General features: G+C 40.9%; 1 protein-coding gene across 1 annotated transcript; it reads right to left on the bottom strand.

Annotated features, from left to right (window-relative positions):
- Positions 1–12075: 12075 nt before the first annotated feature.
- Positions 12076–13105, bottom strand: LOC308614935 (small ribosomal subunit protein uS2-like). Its single transcript, XM_081229841.1, has one exon. The coding sequence runs from the start codon at positions 13031–13033 to the stop codon at positions 12146–12148; it is 888 nt and encodes a 295-aa protein (XP_081085967.1). The 5' UTR covers positions 13034–13105; the 3' UTR covers positions 12076–12145.
- Positions 13106–16244: the final 3139 nt, after the last annotated feature.

Here is a 16244-nt window from a genome sequence, read left to right as displayed (position 1 = left end):
TTTGTCTCTGTTTATTCTTTTTTCTTTTGCCCTACCCAGATATGTGGGGAGTTTCTTGCCTTTTGGGAGGTCTGTGGTCTTCTGCCAGCATTCAATACGTGTTCTGTAGGAGTTGTTCCACATATAGATGTATTTCTGATGTATTTGTAGGGAGGAAGGTGATCTCCAAGTCTTACTCTTCCGCCATCTTGAAGCTCCTCTCCAAAATTTAATTTTTAATTTTTTTTTTAGTATGTAGTGTGTTTGGTCACAATGGTGGCAGGGCAAGGTGTTAGTTTTGCTTATTCATTATATGTATTAGTTTCTCTGATTAATGTCTATCTTGTACTTTATCTCTATGAAAGAAAATAACTTGTGTATTTTGTTCTCTGCCATATCCTGATACCTAGACTAGTGTCCTCGCACAGAGTAGGTAAGTATGCAATAAATATTTGCTGAAGGAATGAATGGATTTAAAGTAGTAGGTCTTCGTTCCTGCTTTGGGCATCTATGAATTTGATAAACCTACTTTCTCTGTCTTCAAACTCGTTGTTGATATGACATTGAACATCAAGGGAAGAATCTTTGAGCAAATCGATGTTAATTCACTAATTGACGACTCTTGGGGACAGTTAATGGAGTGATTTCTCTTATACTGATGTCCCCACATTCTTGAATATTGAAAGCTTCATAGTAGATGAGTTGGTAGGGGAGACTTCACTTAGGGCTGTGAGTGGGAAAGTACAGGACAGTAGTGATTGTTCCAGAAAAATCCCTCCGAGGCAAGAGTTGATTCCTTCTTTTCCCAGGCATGGCTCCATCTAGACAGCATTCTTGATTGTATTGATTGTTATCAATACCTTATTCAAAAGTCAGCTCTGTAGAATTAAAGTTTTTTGGGAAGCAGAGTATTTTTTTCACTGCTAAAATTGGTTTCATCGTTAATTAACTATCTTTTATTAATAAATTAGATTGGCTGTTAGATATACAAAAATGAAGGTTATATGGTTTCTACCTTGAAAGAGCCAAACGTCCTATGGGAAGAATACTGTATAAATGAGAAATAATCATGGTCCTGTGTTCAAAGTGTTTACAGTGTGCTATGGGAGTAGATGGGAGGCCGGGGAGCAAGAAGGCCTCTGTTTAAATTATCCAGGTCAGTTGTGATAAGGGCTGTCATGAAGGCAGAGGTAGTAGGTATGGAGAAGAGGGGACAGAAATGAGAGATGTCAAAGCATTCAAGGTTTATTTACCCAAACCTTACTGAGCATCTCCTATAGGATAAGCACTAGGTTAAAGTACTAGATTATAGAGATGAATAAAGCATAAACTCAAACTTCGAGGAATGGATAGTCTTCTAGGGTAGATAGACACAAAAATAAGTGTTATGATGGAGGTATGTGTGTATGCTGTGAGCTCAAAGAGGCGAGTGGGGTGGCAGGTGGTGGAGGGGAGATTATCAAGCTGGTATTGAGTTGAGTCTTATTATGAGTTTCTCAGGTGGACCAGATGGGGAAGGCACCCAGGAAAAAGAACAGAATGTACATAGGCAAAGGAGGCTCTGGAAAAGTTGCGTCATTGCTACTTGAGACAAAAAAGGAAGGTGATAACCAAAGAAAAAGATTTAGGTAAATTTATCATTTAGTTTTTGGTGTGTAATACACCACCTCAAAACGTAGTGACTTAAAGCAACAACCATTCATGATTCTGTAGCCCAGCAATTTGGGCTGGGCTCAGATGGGCATTTCTTCTGGTCTTAGCTGGGCTCACTTATGTATCAGCTGTTGCTCTCAGGGAAGCTGGGAGATGGGTGATCTAGGATGGCCATAGTTGGGATGACTCATCTCTGCCCCATGTGGTATCTTTCCTCTAGTAGGCTAGCCAAGAGAGTGAGCAGAGCATGCTCAATTCTGCTGAGGCCAAGATCAGAACTTCCACAGCATCACTTCAGCTACATATTTTTTTTTTTTTTTTTTGCGGTACGCGGGCCTCTCACTGTTGTGGCGTCTCTCGTTGTGGAGCACAGGCTCCGGACGTGCAGGCTCAGCGGCCATGGCTCACGGGCCCAGCGGCTCCGCGGCATGTGGGATCTTCCTGGACCGAACCCATGTCCCCTGCATCGGCAGGCGGACTCTCAACCACTGCGCCACCAGGGAAGCCCTCAGCTGCATTTTATAGGGCAAAGGGAGTCAAAAGATGTGTCCAGATTTATGGCGTAGGGAAATAGACTTCACCTCTTGATGAGAGGACCTTGAAATTCACATTGCAAAGGGTGTGGATAAAAGGAGGTGTGAACAGCTGTGACCCTTTTTGCTATTTCCTATAATATGTATGAAAATGAAAGAGAAATATATTTATGGTTTCTCTTCTCTGCAGATGTGGATTGGGGCAGAAAGCTTGAGGAAGTTGACAAGTCTTGGGACTATCAGGCTTGGGGCATGATTGGCCAAATGAATGGCTTCTTGAGTAAGATGGAGGGTCCAGCTGAGAGTGGAAACCATACATTGGAAACCAATCACATTTAGGCTGTTTTTCTCCTCTGTCAACTATGATTAACAGCAAAGATTGATCTGCATCACTATGACTCCGATAGTTTTTCTCATGACACAGTAGAATGCTGGCAAAGATTTGATTCTTGAAGCATTATTTACTGATTAATATAAATAATGACTTGGTGGCAGGTTTTTAGTTAAATTCAAGTCATTTTATTTTCAAGTATTATGGCAACAGTTTTCACTTTCATTCACTCACACACTCATGCATTCATTCATTATTTCAATAAATATTTCTATTACATACCTATTCTGTGCCAGGTACTGTTCTAAGGATGGGAACTACATTAGTGGTCCAAACAGAAAAGAGAGCTTTTGTGGAGCTTACATTTTAGTGAGAGGGGCTAGAAAGTAAACAAGATAAATTAAAAAACATAGAGTATGTTAATGATAAGTGTTCAAGATAAAAATAAAGTAAGGAAGGGGGATATGAAAAAAAATTTGAAAGATTGTTGAATACAAGATGGCCAGGGATGGCTTTGTTACCAACCAGGGTTGTTGGCCTCCTTAATCAATAGAAATTGATAAGAGACCAGACAAGAAATTCTGGCAAGGCTTTATTGGAGTCCCTGCTGCAGCAGGGGAGAGCAAGAACAAGTAATAGGTTCCCTTTCTCACTTGCTCAGTGGGGGCGAGCTGATTCCTTATATGGAGTAAGGGTAGTGGTGTGTCCAGGGATTGGGCCAGGGGGTGGCTTAGGTAGTTCGCCCACGCCTTTGGTGGTGGTGTGTGCACGGGGCATGCGCAGTACGCTGCTTTTGCTCCCGGCTTTTCAGAAGTGGCAGTTGGTTTTTTTGGTCTTTTTGTATCTTTTTGTCCATAATTTGCCCTCACTGCGCATGCACACAGTTATTTTTAGTCCCTTGTAGTTTCTTTGTATTTTGTTGCTCGATAAGATGTTTGTTCAGGTGCAAGCACTGCAGCAAAGAGTCTCAGGTCCCATGTCCCAGTCTGTCTCAGCTTTACAGAGAAGGCCCCATCTGAGTGAAGACCAGAAGGATGTATGGAGTAGAGGGGTGCAGGTGGTGACAGAGCTTAAGACCTGTAGTCAATGTAAGGACTTGGGCTTTCCTCTGAGTGAGTTGAGAAGTCCATTGGAGCATTTTGAGCTGAAGAGTGAGGTCATCTGACAATATTTTGAAAGGATTAAGTGACGGCTGTCTAGAAATTAGAACTTCCCCTGAGATGTGGGGCAAGGACGGGGGTGGGTGGGGTGCAGTTAGGAGACTGTTGCTCTTGTACAGTAGAGAGAGAAGCTGGTGGTAGCAGTAAAGTTGGTGAGAAGTAGTCAGATTCTGGACATACTTTGATGGCACAGCCCAGTCTCCATCTTCTCTGTTGGACTTTTAATGTATTGACCAAAATTATTTTAAGTGCTTATCATCTAAATGGTACTCCTTCTTTTCCTTGTTTTTTTTCAAGGAACTTTCTATGTAAGTTTTTTAGGAGAGTATCTAGTCTGTGAATGATCCTTGAAGTTTACATTTGATAAACAAGGACATGAGGAAGCAGGTTAGGTGAGTGCAAAGTGAAGGGGAGAAAAGGGAAAGAGGACATAACTGTCTGATTTGTGCCAGGACTGATTCTAGTCAAGGAGAATAGAAAGTCTTGACAAAAGTATTGCTCTGCTTTTCAGATTGTTTGGTTTTATCCTGGAGAAAGGAATAGGAATGTTTTGGCAGACTCATTGTAAGATTTTTGATGATTAGGCCAGGAGAGTGGGCCATGCCATTCATTGGCTAATATTTGTTGCACACCTACTATGTGCCAGGTACACTGTAGATGCTGGGGCTATAAGGACAATAAGACACAGGAACAGCCCTCAGGATGCTTTCAGTCTTGTGGGCCACACAGATGAGCACACAGGCAATTTTAATACAGGGCTATGCGACATATGGGAGGAGCATCTGACTTAGCTGTAGAGCGTCAGAGAGGACTTCCTGAAGAAAGTAGGCCGGGATGATGAGTAGGAATACTAGGCAAAAGTGAAGGGGTAAGAGGATAGTATTTCCAGCAGAAGAACAGAATGTGAAAAAGATGGGAGATGAGAAAGAGGTAAATTCAGAGTGTCTTAAGTGACGGATACTGGGAAATGGTAATGGATGAGACCAGATTATATAAATAGGTCCCGCAAACCATGAGACTTCCACAATATAAGACTTGTGTCATGTTCCTTTCTCCTGGCTTTTTTTGTTTTATTCTGGAAGGAGCTATGTTCACTACTGTACCACCGATGCCTGTTTTTGTTTTATTTTGTTTGAGCTGCTTGGGTTTTTTCTATTTTCCATCAACAAGGGTATTAGAAACAAATCAAGGATGAATCAGGGTTCACTATCAGCCACTGCAGATTTATTACTGATCTTAACAGCTTCAGTCTTAACTTTGCCTACTTTAGTGTTGCTTCTATTGTTTGTTTATTTATTTATTTATTTATTTATTTATTTATTTATTTATTTATTTATTATTATTATTTTTTGCAGTACGCAGGCCTCTCACTGTTGTGTCCTCTCCTGTTGTGGAGCACAGGCTCCAGACGCGCAGGCTCAGCAGCCATGGCTCACGGGCCCAGCCGCTCTGCAGCATGTGGGATCTTCCCAGACTGGGACACGAACCCGTGTCCCCTGCATCGGCAGGCGGACTCTCAACCACTGCGCCACCAGGGAAGCCCTATTGTTTATTTTTTATGAGCATGTAAAAATCTCACAGAAACAGAGGCCCTGCCACTGCAGCTTCCAGCTTTTGATGGAGAACATGAAAATAAGACATGTTTCCACATATTATTGGTGAGTCTATTTTCTTTCTGGTCTTCTACCTTCATCCTTTTATCCTTATTTCATTGGACTCATCCTCCTCCCTGATGACCAGGGCAGGAACTGTGCCTCATGTGGATCCTGGAAGCACAGAGAGTCTGTTTATGAAGACTTAATAAAGGCATGGAGACTCCAGGTGAGGGAGAAAATGCAGACTTGAGTCCAGTGAAAACTTTTTCTCAAAGGGAGATACTTTATAATGACAACAATGCATTCTCTCTCTCCTCTCCCAGAAATCCTTCCATTTGTGCTCAGTCAGCCTTATCCTGTCTTTCCAATTTGCTCTCTTGCTACCCTGCAATGAGAGGAGATGTTGAATTATTCACTTATTGCTTAGGAGACTTTACATCTAGAAGGGAATTTAGAGATTATCTGGATTATTGTTCCCCCTCTGCTAATAAGGAAACAGCCTCAGAGAGGTAAAGAACTGGCCTAAGGGCACATGTCCAGTCCACTGCAGAGCCCAGATAAGCCCTCAGACTAGAAGCTAGGTCTTCTGACTTAAATTTGAGGGTCTGTTCCCTTCAGCTGTTAACTCTCACCAGAGGCAAAACTTTTAAAAAAAATGAGGAAAAACGGTAGTCTTGAGATCCCGTGGGCTTTTGCTTGACATGACTACTTGTTCAAAATGCTTAGGCAGTTGGGTGTTTCTGTTAAAGCAATTGGCCTCTAGACATTTATGCAAAGTTATAAAATAGGGCAAATAGTATAAATTCTAAGATTAATACAGGGATATTAGAAAGTAACTAGTCATTGTGTAAAGTGTTTTACTGTGTAGGTACTCCTTTAATTTGCTAGTTATATATACAATATATAAAATAGAAAATATTTTAGAAATATAAACCTTTAGACATACCTATATATGGCTGGCTATCTTTGATTTATTTACTTATTAATTATTGAAGTATAGTTGATTTACAATGTTGTGTTAGTATCAGATATACAGCAAAGTGATTCAGTTACATATATATGTACTTTTTCAGATTCTTTTCCCACATAGGTTATTACAAAATGTTGAGTATAGTTCCCTGTGCTATACAATAGGTCCTTGTTGATTATCTGTATTATGTATAGTAGTGTGTATATGTTAATCCCAAACTCCTAATTTATCCCCACCTTCCCATTTGGTAACTATAAATTTGTTTGGGTCTATTTCCGTTTATCTATTTATGATTTATGTGCAATTTTCCAGGAATCTTTTGCATCAGGGGAAGCCTGATCATGGACCAGGATTTTATAACTCACTCTAGCTGTGTTAAAAGGCTCAATGAAAGTTTTTTATCTTCATGCTGAATTCTGCAGCAATTTGTGGCAGGTCAGTTATGGTTTATGCCATAGAGTTCCAGCTGAGTGTGTGACTGAGCAAGCAAACATGGGACTTGGGTAGGAAATAGGAGACACTTTCTGTTTTGTGGAGGTGAGAGAAGATTTGACTTATCCTGTCTTTATAGCCCTCTGGTGAGCTTTTCTTATGAAAGGATTCTTTGAATCTTTAGGTTGGGACCTGTTCTGTGATCATTACAGCTTTTCGAGTCCTGATATGTACTTATCTCTTTAGGAGGCTTCTATATGCTTTAGAATTTTAACTCTTTATAATGTTGTGATAAGTAAGTAAGCAGTGGGAAGCCACCATCACTATTTCTTCCTGGAGAGTCAAAAAGATAAAGGTTCTGAGTCTATCCAGATGACTTAGGCCCGTGTTAACAGGTATGAATAATCTTTTTTTTTAAAAATTAATTAATTAATTTATTTTTGGCTGCGTCAGGTCTTGGTTACTGCATGCGGCAAGTGGGGGCTTCTCTTGTTGCGGAGCACGGGCTCTAGGCGTGCGGGCTTCAGTAGTTGTGGCTCGCGGGCTCTAGAGCGCAGGCTCAGTAGTTGTGGTGCATGGGTTTAGTTGCTCTGCAGCATGTGGGATCTTCCCGGATCAGGGCTTGAACCTGTCCCCTGCATTGGCAGGCGGATTCTTATCCACTGCACAGCCAGGGAAGTCCCAGTATGGATAATCTTAATGCCTAAATAACATCAAGTTTTATACTGACAGCTTATTAAATGTGTATAGCAATTTCTCAAGCCTGTGAAAACCAAGTAATGTTTAAAAATAGGTTTAAAAGTATTTAACATCGGGCTTCCCTGGTGGCGCAGTGGTTGAGAGTCTGCCTGCCGATGCAGGGGACACAGGTTCGTGCCCCGGTCTGGGAGGATCCCACATACCGCGGAGCGGCTGGGCCCGTGGGCCATGGCTGCTGGGCCTGTGCGTCCGGAGCCTGTGCTCCGCAACGGGAGAGGCCACAACAGTGAGAGGCCCGCATACCGCAAAAAAAAAAAAAAAAAAAAAAAAGTATTTAACATCAAAGAAACAGAAATCCCTTAAAATTAGAATAAATATTGAGGATGAGAGGCAGCTACTGACTAAAGAGTAGGAGCACAGTGATACAATCAACCACATTTGTTCTTTCTGACAGCCAGTAGTTGGGTTGATTAATCCCCATTCTGTGAGATTAGTCAGAGTCAGTCTGCAGCATTACCTCACTTTTTCTACAAGTTGTCCCAATTTTCCTGTCATTAAGATAGGCTAGGCGAAGGCACAGTAACAAACAGCCCTTACATTTTGATGGCTTAAATGCAACAAAAGTTTGTTTTTGGCCCATGCCATGTGATCAGTGAGAATTGACAGGAGTGCTGTGCTTATCATAGCCTTACAGAAACACTCAGGATGATGGGAATTCCAACTCAGTCTGAGCTTCTGTGATCCTCAGGAAGGGTGAATGGAGTTCTGCAGAGTCTCACCCTAGTAATTAAATGCTTCTGCCTGGAAGAGACATATCACTTCTACTCACATTTCATTGGCCAAAGCGAGTCACATGCCCACACCCAGTTCAAGGGGTCAGAGAAACACAGTCCCACCAAGGGTCTGGAAAGAGTGAAAAAGACCAATGATACAACTATGTTATAGTAGCGCGTTGGTAAGATATCATCTGTAATACTTTTCTCTCTTCTTTGCATTTTCAATAAATAAAGATATTTCCAGTGATAAGTGATTGATTTTTATTTAAAAGGCCAAGTAGGTTATTTCGAATACCCTCTTTTATTTTTTCTACATGGTTGCAGTGTGTGGACCTTGAGCCCATAACTGTTTAATTTGTTTATGTCATGCCCAGAAAACTTACTTAAATATTGAATTAAATTATTAGCTTTATAACTTCTAGAGTTTGAATTACTCTTTGCCTATTAGGTTTCTTCTAGAATTTAAAAAAATTTGTTTAATTGCTTGAGAGTCTCTCATAGAAAAAATTTAAAAAATTGTCACCTCATACATGACAATTAGAACCTTCAATCTAAAGGCTATAGCTTGTTGAGTATGTCCTATGTGAGAGGCGCATGACTAGGTACTTTTCCTACATTATCTCATTTAATCTCCCCAGAAATTTTATGCGATAGGCATTATGGTCTCCATTTTACAGGTGTGGAAACAGAGACTCATAGTAGTTAATCAGTTAACCCAGGGACACTCCATTTATGGAGCTGGAATTTGATCCAAGTCTATTGGACTCCACATCCCAGCTTCTGTCCTCTGTAATTTGCAGCGTCCATGTGCCCAAATTAATTCTGTAGCATAACAACTGTTATTGTCTATCTGGGCCTATAGATTTGATGATGTTGTTAATGATATATGTACAGAAAGACCTAGAATATCAAAACTCTGATTAGAGCCCTTGAGCTACATGAGGAAGCAGCATGATTTGGTAGTTAAGAGCAGAGACTTTGAAACCAGTCTGTCTGACAGTTACTGTACTTCTCCCAGCCTCAGTTTCCTCCTCTGTAAAATGGGGTTAATAATATACCTTACCTACCTAATCATTTATGAGGATTAAATGTGTTGTCATTTGTAAAATGCTCAGGACAGTGCCGAGAACAGAGTAGGTGTTCTACAGTTGTTTCACATGAATAAAATCTGTAGGTCTTTGTCGTGAGGGTACAGAGTTGTGCTGTGGTCCTTTTGGTTAATGTTGAGGTTCAATATGGCTACAAAGGCATGTGAATATGTTTGCCCTGGACTGGAGAAAGGGTTTTCAGAGGAATTGTATGAGATCTTTGGGATGACGGAGAGATCTGTGGTCAAGGCCATTTCTACTGAAGAGGTTGAGTTTTGGTTTGCGGGCTTCTGCACTTTTCTTTGTTGAGGGCAAAATATGTAGAATTTCAGGGAACGGGCAGGAGGCTTTCTTTTGTTGGATGTCCTACAATGTCAGTGCTGCTGGAGCATTGGGTGCTACTGTATCAGAGTTCTTTCACAAGCCCTCAGACACTGGCATTTGACTCTTTTACCCTGAAGCTGTCCTGCAAGGAGATAAGAACAGAGGGAGGGTATGAACTTTTCTTATGCCAACCTGAAATTCTAACAACAGTGAATTCTGGGATGATTCTGATCTCAGGGCACGAGACTGGGCATTTTGGACATTGGGTTATAGTTCAGGCTAAGAGCTTTTTATCCCCAGGGAAGGGAACTGACACTTATGAAGTGACTACTTTGAGCTAGACATTGTGTTGGATTTACATACGTTAACTTAAAAAATATCATCACAACAATCCTATGAAATACATTTATTTCCCTCATTTTTAAGATAATGAAACTGGGACTTAGAATGCTTAAAATACATGCTCAAAGCCACCTAGGTAGTAAAGAGATGAGGATATGGTTTGAGCTGCTGTTCATTCTTTCCACAGGGAGGGTGGGACTAAAGGCAGAGGAATCCGTTCAATCATTTCTGTAACTGGATTGTTTTTAAGTCAGGGGTTTGAAAGTTGAAAACTGGTCTGGACCTAGGAGTGTGAGTCTAGGTAAAGTGGAGGTGATGGGACAGTTGTTACCTTTTTTTTTTCTTAAACCAAAGGGTTAGAAAATGTAAATATACCTGTCACTTAAAAATTTTTGAAATGCTGAACAACAAAGAATTCGCAAGAGAATAGGGGCAGAAAACCAGGAATATCTTTTTTAGGCAGAGGGAAGCTGTCCGGTTTTTGAAAAGAATGGAATAAAACTCTACTCTTCAGTTATATTTTGGAGGAGAAGGTATACAGGCTCCATCTATTTTTTAGGTGATTGGGTGGCCGATCCTTCTCTCATTTACTTAAATAAACTATTGAATTACCTGATTAAAACAGAAGGTCTGTAACTAACGTAGGCATAGGGAAGGTGCTTCATTACTTGAAAGAAGTTTAGGGAATGAGTTTCTTGAGTTTCTGTGGGTCTCACCGACTCCTCCCCCCTCACACAGTGCTTTGCATGTTATAGGTTCTTAATCAATATTTGAAACTCAAGTGGGCTGTAGTAGCAGTTCTTTTTTTTGTGTGGTACACGGGCCTCTCACTGTTGTGGCCTCTCCCGTTGCGGAGCACAGGCTCCGGACGCGCAGGCTCAGTGGCCATGGCTCACGGGCCTAGCCGCTCCGCAGCATGTGGGATCTTTCCGGACCGGAGCACAAACCCATGTCCCCTGCATTGGCAGGCGGACTCTCAACCACTGCGCCACCAGGGAAGCCCTGTAGTAGCAGTTCTTGATGGCTTCTCTAGATAAAACATAATGAAACCTCTGTTTAAATTTGCAGATTCTTCCTCTTTTTTAAAATTACGGGCAGGATAGCTATTAGGCAAAACTCAGAGTCAAGGATATGCAGCTGTGCAATTTGAAAGGAGCTTTATTATTTATCAAAAATATTCTGTTTTATGTTTTTATCTTTTTATAGTAAAACTGAGGTAATTTCCTTTATTTGACCTATATTTGGTATATTTGGAGTTTTTCTTGTACTTTGGTTCATATCCTAACCACCTGGATTTGTTCTATTTTATTACAGTGAATTAGACTAAAACATGATAACACTTGTGAAGTTACATTACTAAAATCAACAACCACAGCAAAACAGCAACAACATTTAATTCTTAACTGCTTTACTAATGTGTGAAAGAAAAGGCATTTGTTAAAAAATTTTTTTTTTCATGTTGGGAATAACATTTTAGGACAATCAGTGAAATTTAAAGTCAATCACCAGATAAAAACTCTCTTTTATGTATATCAAAATTTTTCATTTCTGAATTTAAACCTTATACTTTTTGGACCATCATGCTTTTTCCCTTTTCCCTTAAAAATTAAAAAAAATTGTGGTTGAAATACATACAACATGAAATTTACCATCTTAACCACTTTAAAGTGTACAGTTCATTTGTGTTAAGTACATTCAGATTGTTGTGCAACCAGTCTACAAAACTCTTTTCATCTTGCAAAACTGAAACTTCTGTACCCATTAAAGGACAACTTCCCACTCCACTGTACTTCTAGCCCCTGGAAACCACCATTCTACTTTGTGTCTCTATGAATTTGACCTCATATAAGTGAAATCATATAGTATTGTCTTTTTGTGACTGGCTTATTTCATGTAGTATAATGTCTTCAAGGTTCATGTAGCATGTGTCAGAATTTCTTTCTAAGTCTGAGTATTATTCCATTGTATGGATCTGCCACATTTTGTTTACCCATTCATCCACTGATGGACACTTGAGTTGCTTCTGCCTTTTGTCTAACGCAAATAAGGCTGCTTTGAACATGGATATACAAATATCTCTTTGAAAAGAGACCTTGCTTTCAATTTTTTTGGGTACAGCCCCAGAAGTGGGTTTGACGGATCATATAGTAATTCCATTTTTATTCTTTTGAGGAACACCATACTATTTTTTTTTTTTCAATTTTTAGAAACTTTATTTTCCATCAACCTATTTCCCATTTTAAGAGTTTGTGGAAGAACAGTTTTAAGACCACTCAGTGGTTGTTCCTACCCACTCGGTGGCCTGAGCAGTGGGAGCTGCAGACCAGTCTTCAGTGGCAGGCTGAGCACTCCAATCTTCAGTGGGGAACTGCTGAATAGGCACAGAGGGCACCTGCACACCTTCGGACCAGTCCGCCACCTCAGGCTGAGCAGCAGTGAACTCAGGAGCTGGGGCGGTCCATTCGCCCTGAAATTCCTCCTTGGTCACAGCCTTCTCAGCTGCCGCCTGCTCTTCCTTTTCAATCTCTTCAGGATCTCTGTAGAAGTAGAGATCAGGCATGACCTCCCATGGGTGTTCACGGGAGATGGTGCCACGCATGCGCAGAACTTCCCGGGCAAGCATCCACCACATCAGACCCACTGAGTGAGCTCCCTTGTTGTTGCATGGGATGGCAATGTCCACATACCGCAGAGGAGAGTCTGTGTTACATAGAGCAATGGTAGGCAGGTTAACGTAAGAGGCCTCTGTGAGAGGCTGGTGGTCAGCCCTGGGATCAGTAACCACCAGAAGTCTTGGCTCCCGGAAGGCTGCCTGGATCTGGTTAGCGAAGGTTCCAGGAGTGAAGCGGCCAGCAATAGGAGTGGCTCCAGTGGCAGCAGCAAACTTCAGCACAGCTCGCTGGCCAGTATTCCTGGAGGATATGACACTGACATCAGCTGGGTTTTCAATGGCAACAATGGCACGAGCTGCCAACAGAAGCTTCTCCCAGGTTCTCTTCAGATTTATGATGTAGATGCCATCACTTTTCCTTTTGTAGATGTACTGTTCCATTTGGAAGTCAAGGTTGGTGCCACCTAAGTGGGTTCCTGCTGCAAGGAATTTGAGGACATCCTCCTCCTTCATTTGCAGGACATCAAGGGCTCCGGACATTGTTAACGTTTCCCTTTAAGTTACGACGGGAACCCAGAACAAAGCCGTATGGACCCCTATCTGGCACGGAAAAGCCATACTATTTTTTGTAGCGTTTTAAAATTCACTTTAAATTAATTTTTACTTTTGTCAAAGCAACCTGGTTATGTCACATATTTTGGTTTAATAACCAGTGTTTACATTATTATGACTATTGTAAATATTTTGCGTTGTTGAGCCACTATGAGCCATATGATAGGTTTATTTTGCTAACTTTTTTTTCAGGTTGACTATAACATTTCAGGATAATCAGTGAAATTTCTTTTTTTTTAATCAGTGAAATTTCAAGTCAACAATTAAATGATGAGATGCCATCTATGTTTCTTTTTATTATTCCTGGAATTGTTAATATCTCATTTTTTATTACCTTTGTCTCTGTGCCTATTGCTATATTTCTCAAATGCTTTAATAGAGCTGTTGAATGCTGTTACTAGTTTTTCCCAAATGCTCAAGCACACAGTTCATCCTATTGGTTCCACTGTTTCCCTCGGCAACCTTTCTGCTGCAGCTCTGTCCTCCCACTCCACTCTGGCTGGGTTGAGTTCTAGGCTTGATGCACAGCTGATGTCCCAGGACTTGTCTTCACTCACTTTGTGTGTTGGATGCTCTTCCTCTGTTCTCCTGTCTTATGCTTCCTTTTGCCTTACTCTGCCTCCCTTTTTTCTTCCTGGAAATTTTAGAATCTATTCCTGGTCTGAGTCTTTTTTTATTCACTGTGCTTGGAACACTGTGGGCCCTTTTGTATTATTTCCTTGATGGCTTCTCTCCTCTGTTTTCCTCTGTTCTCTCTTAGTGGAACTTGTCTTATTTCTGGTTGGATCTCTCGAACTAATTCTCTAATTTTCTTACTCATCTCCTATTTTCCGTTTCTTTATCTTTTTTTCAACTTTGGGAGATTTCCTTGACTGAGATCATATTCCAAACTTTACTGAGTTTTTTTCTTCTTGCTTTCATATCTATTAAAAAATTTCCAATAACTCTTTCTTGTGCCCTCATTTAAAAAAAATTAGCTTCTTGTTTCTGTTTCTTGAGCGCACTACATTCTTTTCACTCACTGAGGACATTTGATATGGATTTTAAAATGTTTCTCTTTTTCTTTGATTATAGTTTATCCATTTCCTCCAAGTTCTTCTTTTCTATTTGTTTTTATGATCTCACTCTTCCATACTGAAGTCTTTTCTCAAATTTCTAATCATCTTTGGTTGTCTGTTTCCATTTAAATGTGAGACACAAAAACGCTGATAGAAAACTCTGTGAACATAAGGTAGACTACTCTGTAGTGTGATCAGGTTATAAGCATACCTTATGTTCAGGGAAGCCTTAAAGATCAGGATTGTTAGATTTTTTTCTCTGCGCCATTCAGTTTCTTCCCCAAATTCCTTGTCTCCTGCCAAGAGATGTGTACCTGTACATAGAATGGAGGTTTTAATAAGCAGGCTTCATTTAATTGTGATTTTTAGTTTGGCATCTCACTCCTGCCCTCAGTACTCAGTGCCTCTGAGCCTGGTGATTCTAACACCGATTAAACTGCCTTTCTAAAGTGTGTAAGTTGCTATTTCTCAGTTCTATTATAATTTGCCTTACTGGTGATATCTGAGGTTCTATGACTGATAAGTTAATAGAATTAGAAAAAAATCAAACACATTTAATGTTCTGGAAGGAAAGCAAGTACTTTTAAAGAATTATATGCACAGAGAAAAATTAATCACAGAGAAAGGAGGAAGAGATGCCCCTAGGCAAAAATGTTTCCAAGAGATTTAATTTTTGACCTGATAAATACAACTGATTAAAAATAGGGATAACAAGTTACTAAGCTGCTGTTTTGTGGGATCTAGCGGTGATCTAAGCCATGGTAGAACTCACATATGGGCAGCCACATGACCAAGATGGAAGTAGTAGTTTGAAACAAAAACAAGATGAAACAGACAAAAACTCACAGACGCACCCTCTGAAACCTGGAGGGCAGGAAGGGTTTGCAGGGGAAAGTGGAAGTTCTTTCTTAAAGCCAAGAACAAGGAGAAACTGCAAGGCAGAGAAAAGCTCTAGCATGAAGCATGGTATGGCTAATGTACAAGTAGGAGCCTTAAAAGCTAAGACCAAGAGGTGCTGAGTGACCACAATGGCTTTGATCCATGACCATGAACCATCTCCTCCTTGCTAGGGGAGCAGTGAGACAACCCTGTCCTGGAACCGTGCCCCTTATATCCTAAACTACAGTCTTGCCAGACCCTGCTGTAGGATGGTCCCTTGGGTCTGGCCAGGTGGCTGATTCAGGTCTTCCTCATGTCCAGTGGTGGAGGGAGCCTTTCTTTTTGCCATTAAGAGCAAATACAAGGCCTTTATAACTAGAGTGTCAGAAAATATCTCTACTCTTCTGGCTACTAGCACTTCTGGCAGGCTGCCTCTTATGTGCAGAGACTTAACAGTGGCTTTATAGCTCTCCCAAAGAGTTTGTGTCTCACTTTTACAACTTCCCCTGTAATTTATCCTCTTTCCTTTTCCTGCTTTTACAGAGGGATGACCCAGACCTCGGGATTAGCCCCTCCCAAAGCTTGCCCTTTCCCAGACCACTTCTTAGACTCTGCAGGGTCAGACCCGGTCTGGGGGAGGGTGAGTGAGAAGAACTTGGTCCACGTTCACGGGGCACCCTGATTCCCTGGGGCAGGTACTGCTGTGTCTGGGCTGCAGGGAACAGGGGGACTGTGCTTCCTGGGACAATCTACTGGGGGTCCAAAGAGCCTTCTGCAAAAGCACAGCCTTTCTTTGAAGTGTCCTGTTGTATTTTGAAAAACACTCATGCAATTAAAAAATTTAAAATCCATACTATATTTGTATTCTAATATTCAAATATTAGAATTATATAAAGATTGCATAAATAATATTATTTCCCCTCCAGTCTTCAAGTACACATGATACACATGCTTTATGGTGTGACCATGAGCCCTTGGTGGCTCTCTTCTGTGACCCTCAGGGGTCATGTACAGACTAGTTTGACAAGTAAAGAATTGGAAAAAACATTGAACCAGACATTGCAGAACGTGGCTATGACCTTGGTTCTCTGCTCACAGGCCATGTACCTGAAGGTCAACTGCCTTCTCTCTCTGAATGAACCTCTGTTTTCTCACCTGTAAAACGGGTGGTTGGAATAGATATCCTCTTTTTTTTTTTCCTC

Source organism: Mesoplodon bidens (assembly GCF_964165515.1).
Source record: "Mesoplodon bidens genome assembly, chromosome: 3".
Classification (NCBI taxonomy): Eukaryota; Metazoa; Chordata; class Mammalia; order Artiodactyla; family Ziphiidae; genus Mesoplodon; species Mesoplodon bidens.
The sequence above is the reverse complement of the archived record's forward strand: the minus strand, read 5'-3'. Positions and strand labels throughout refer to the sequence as shown.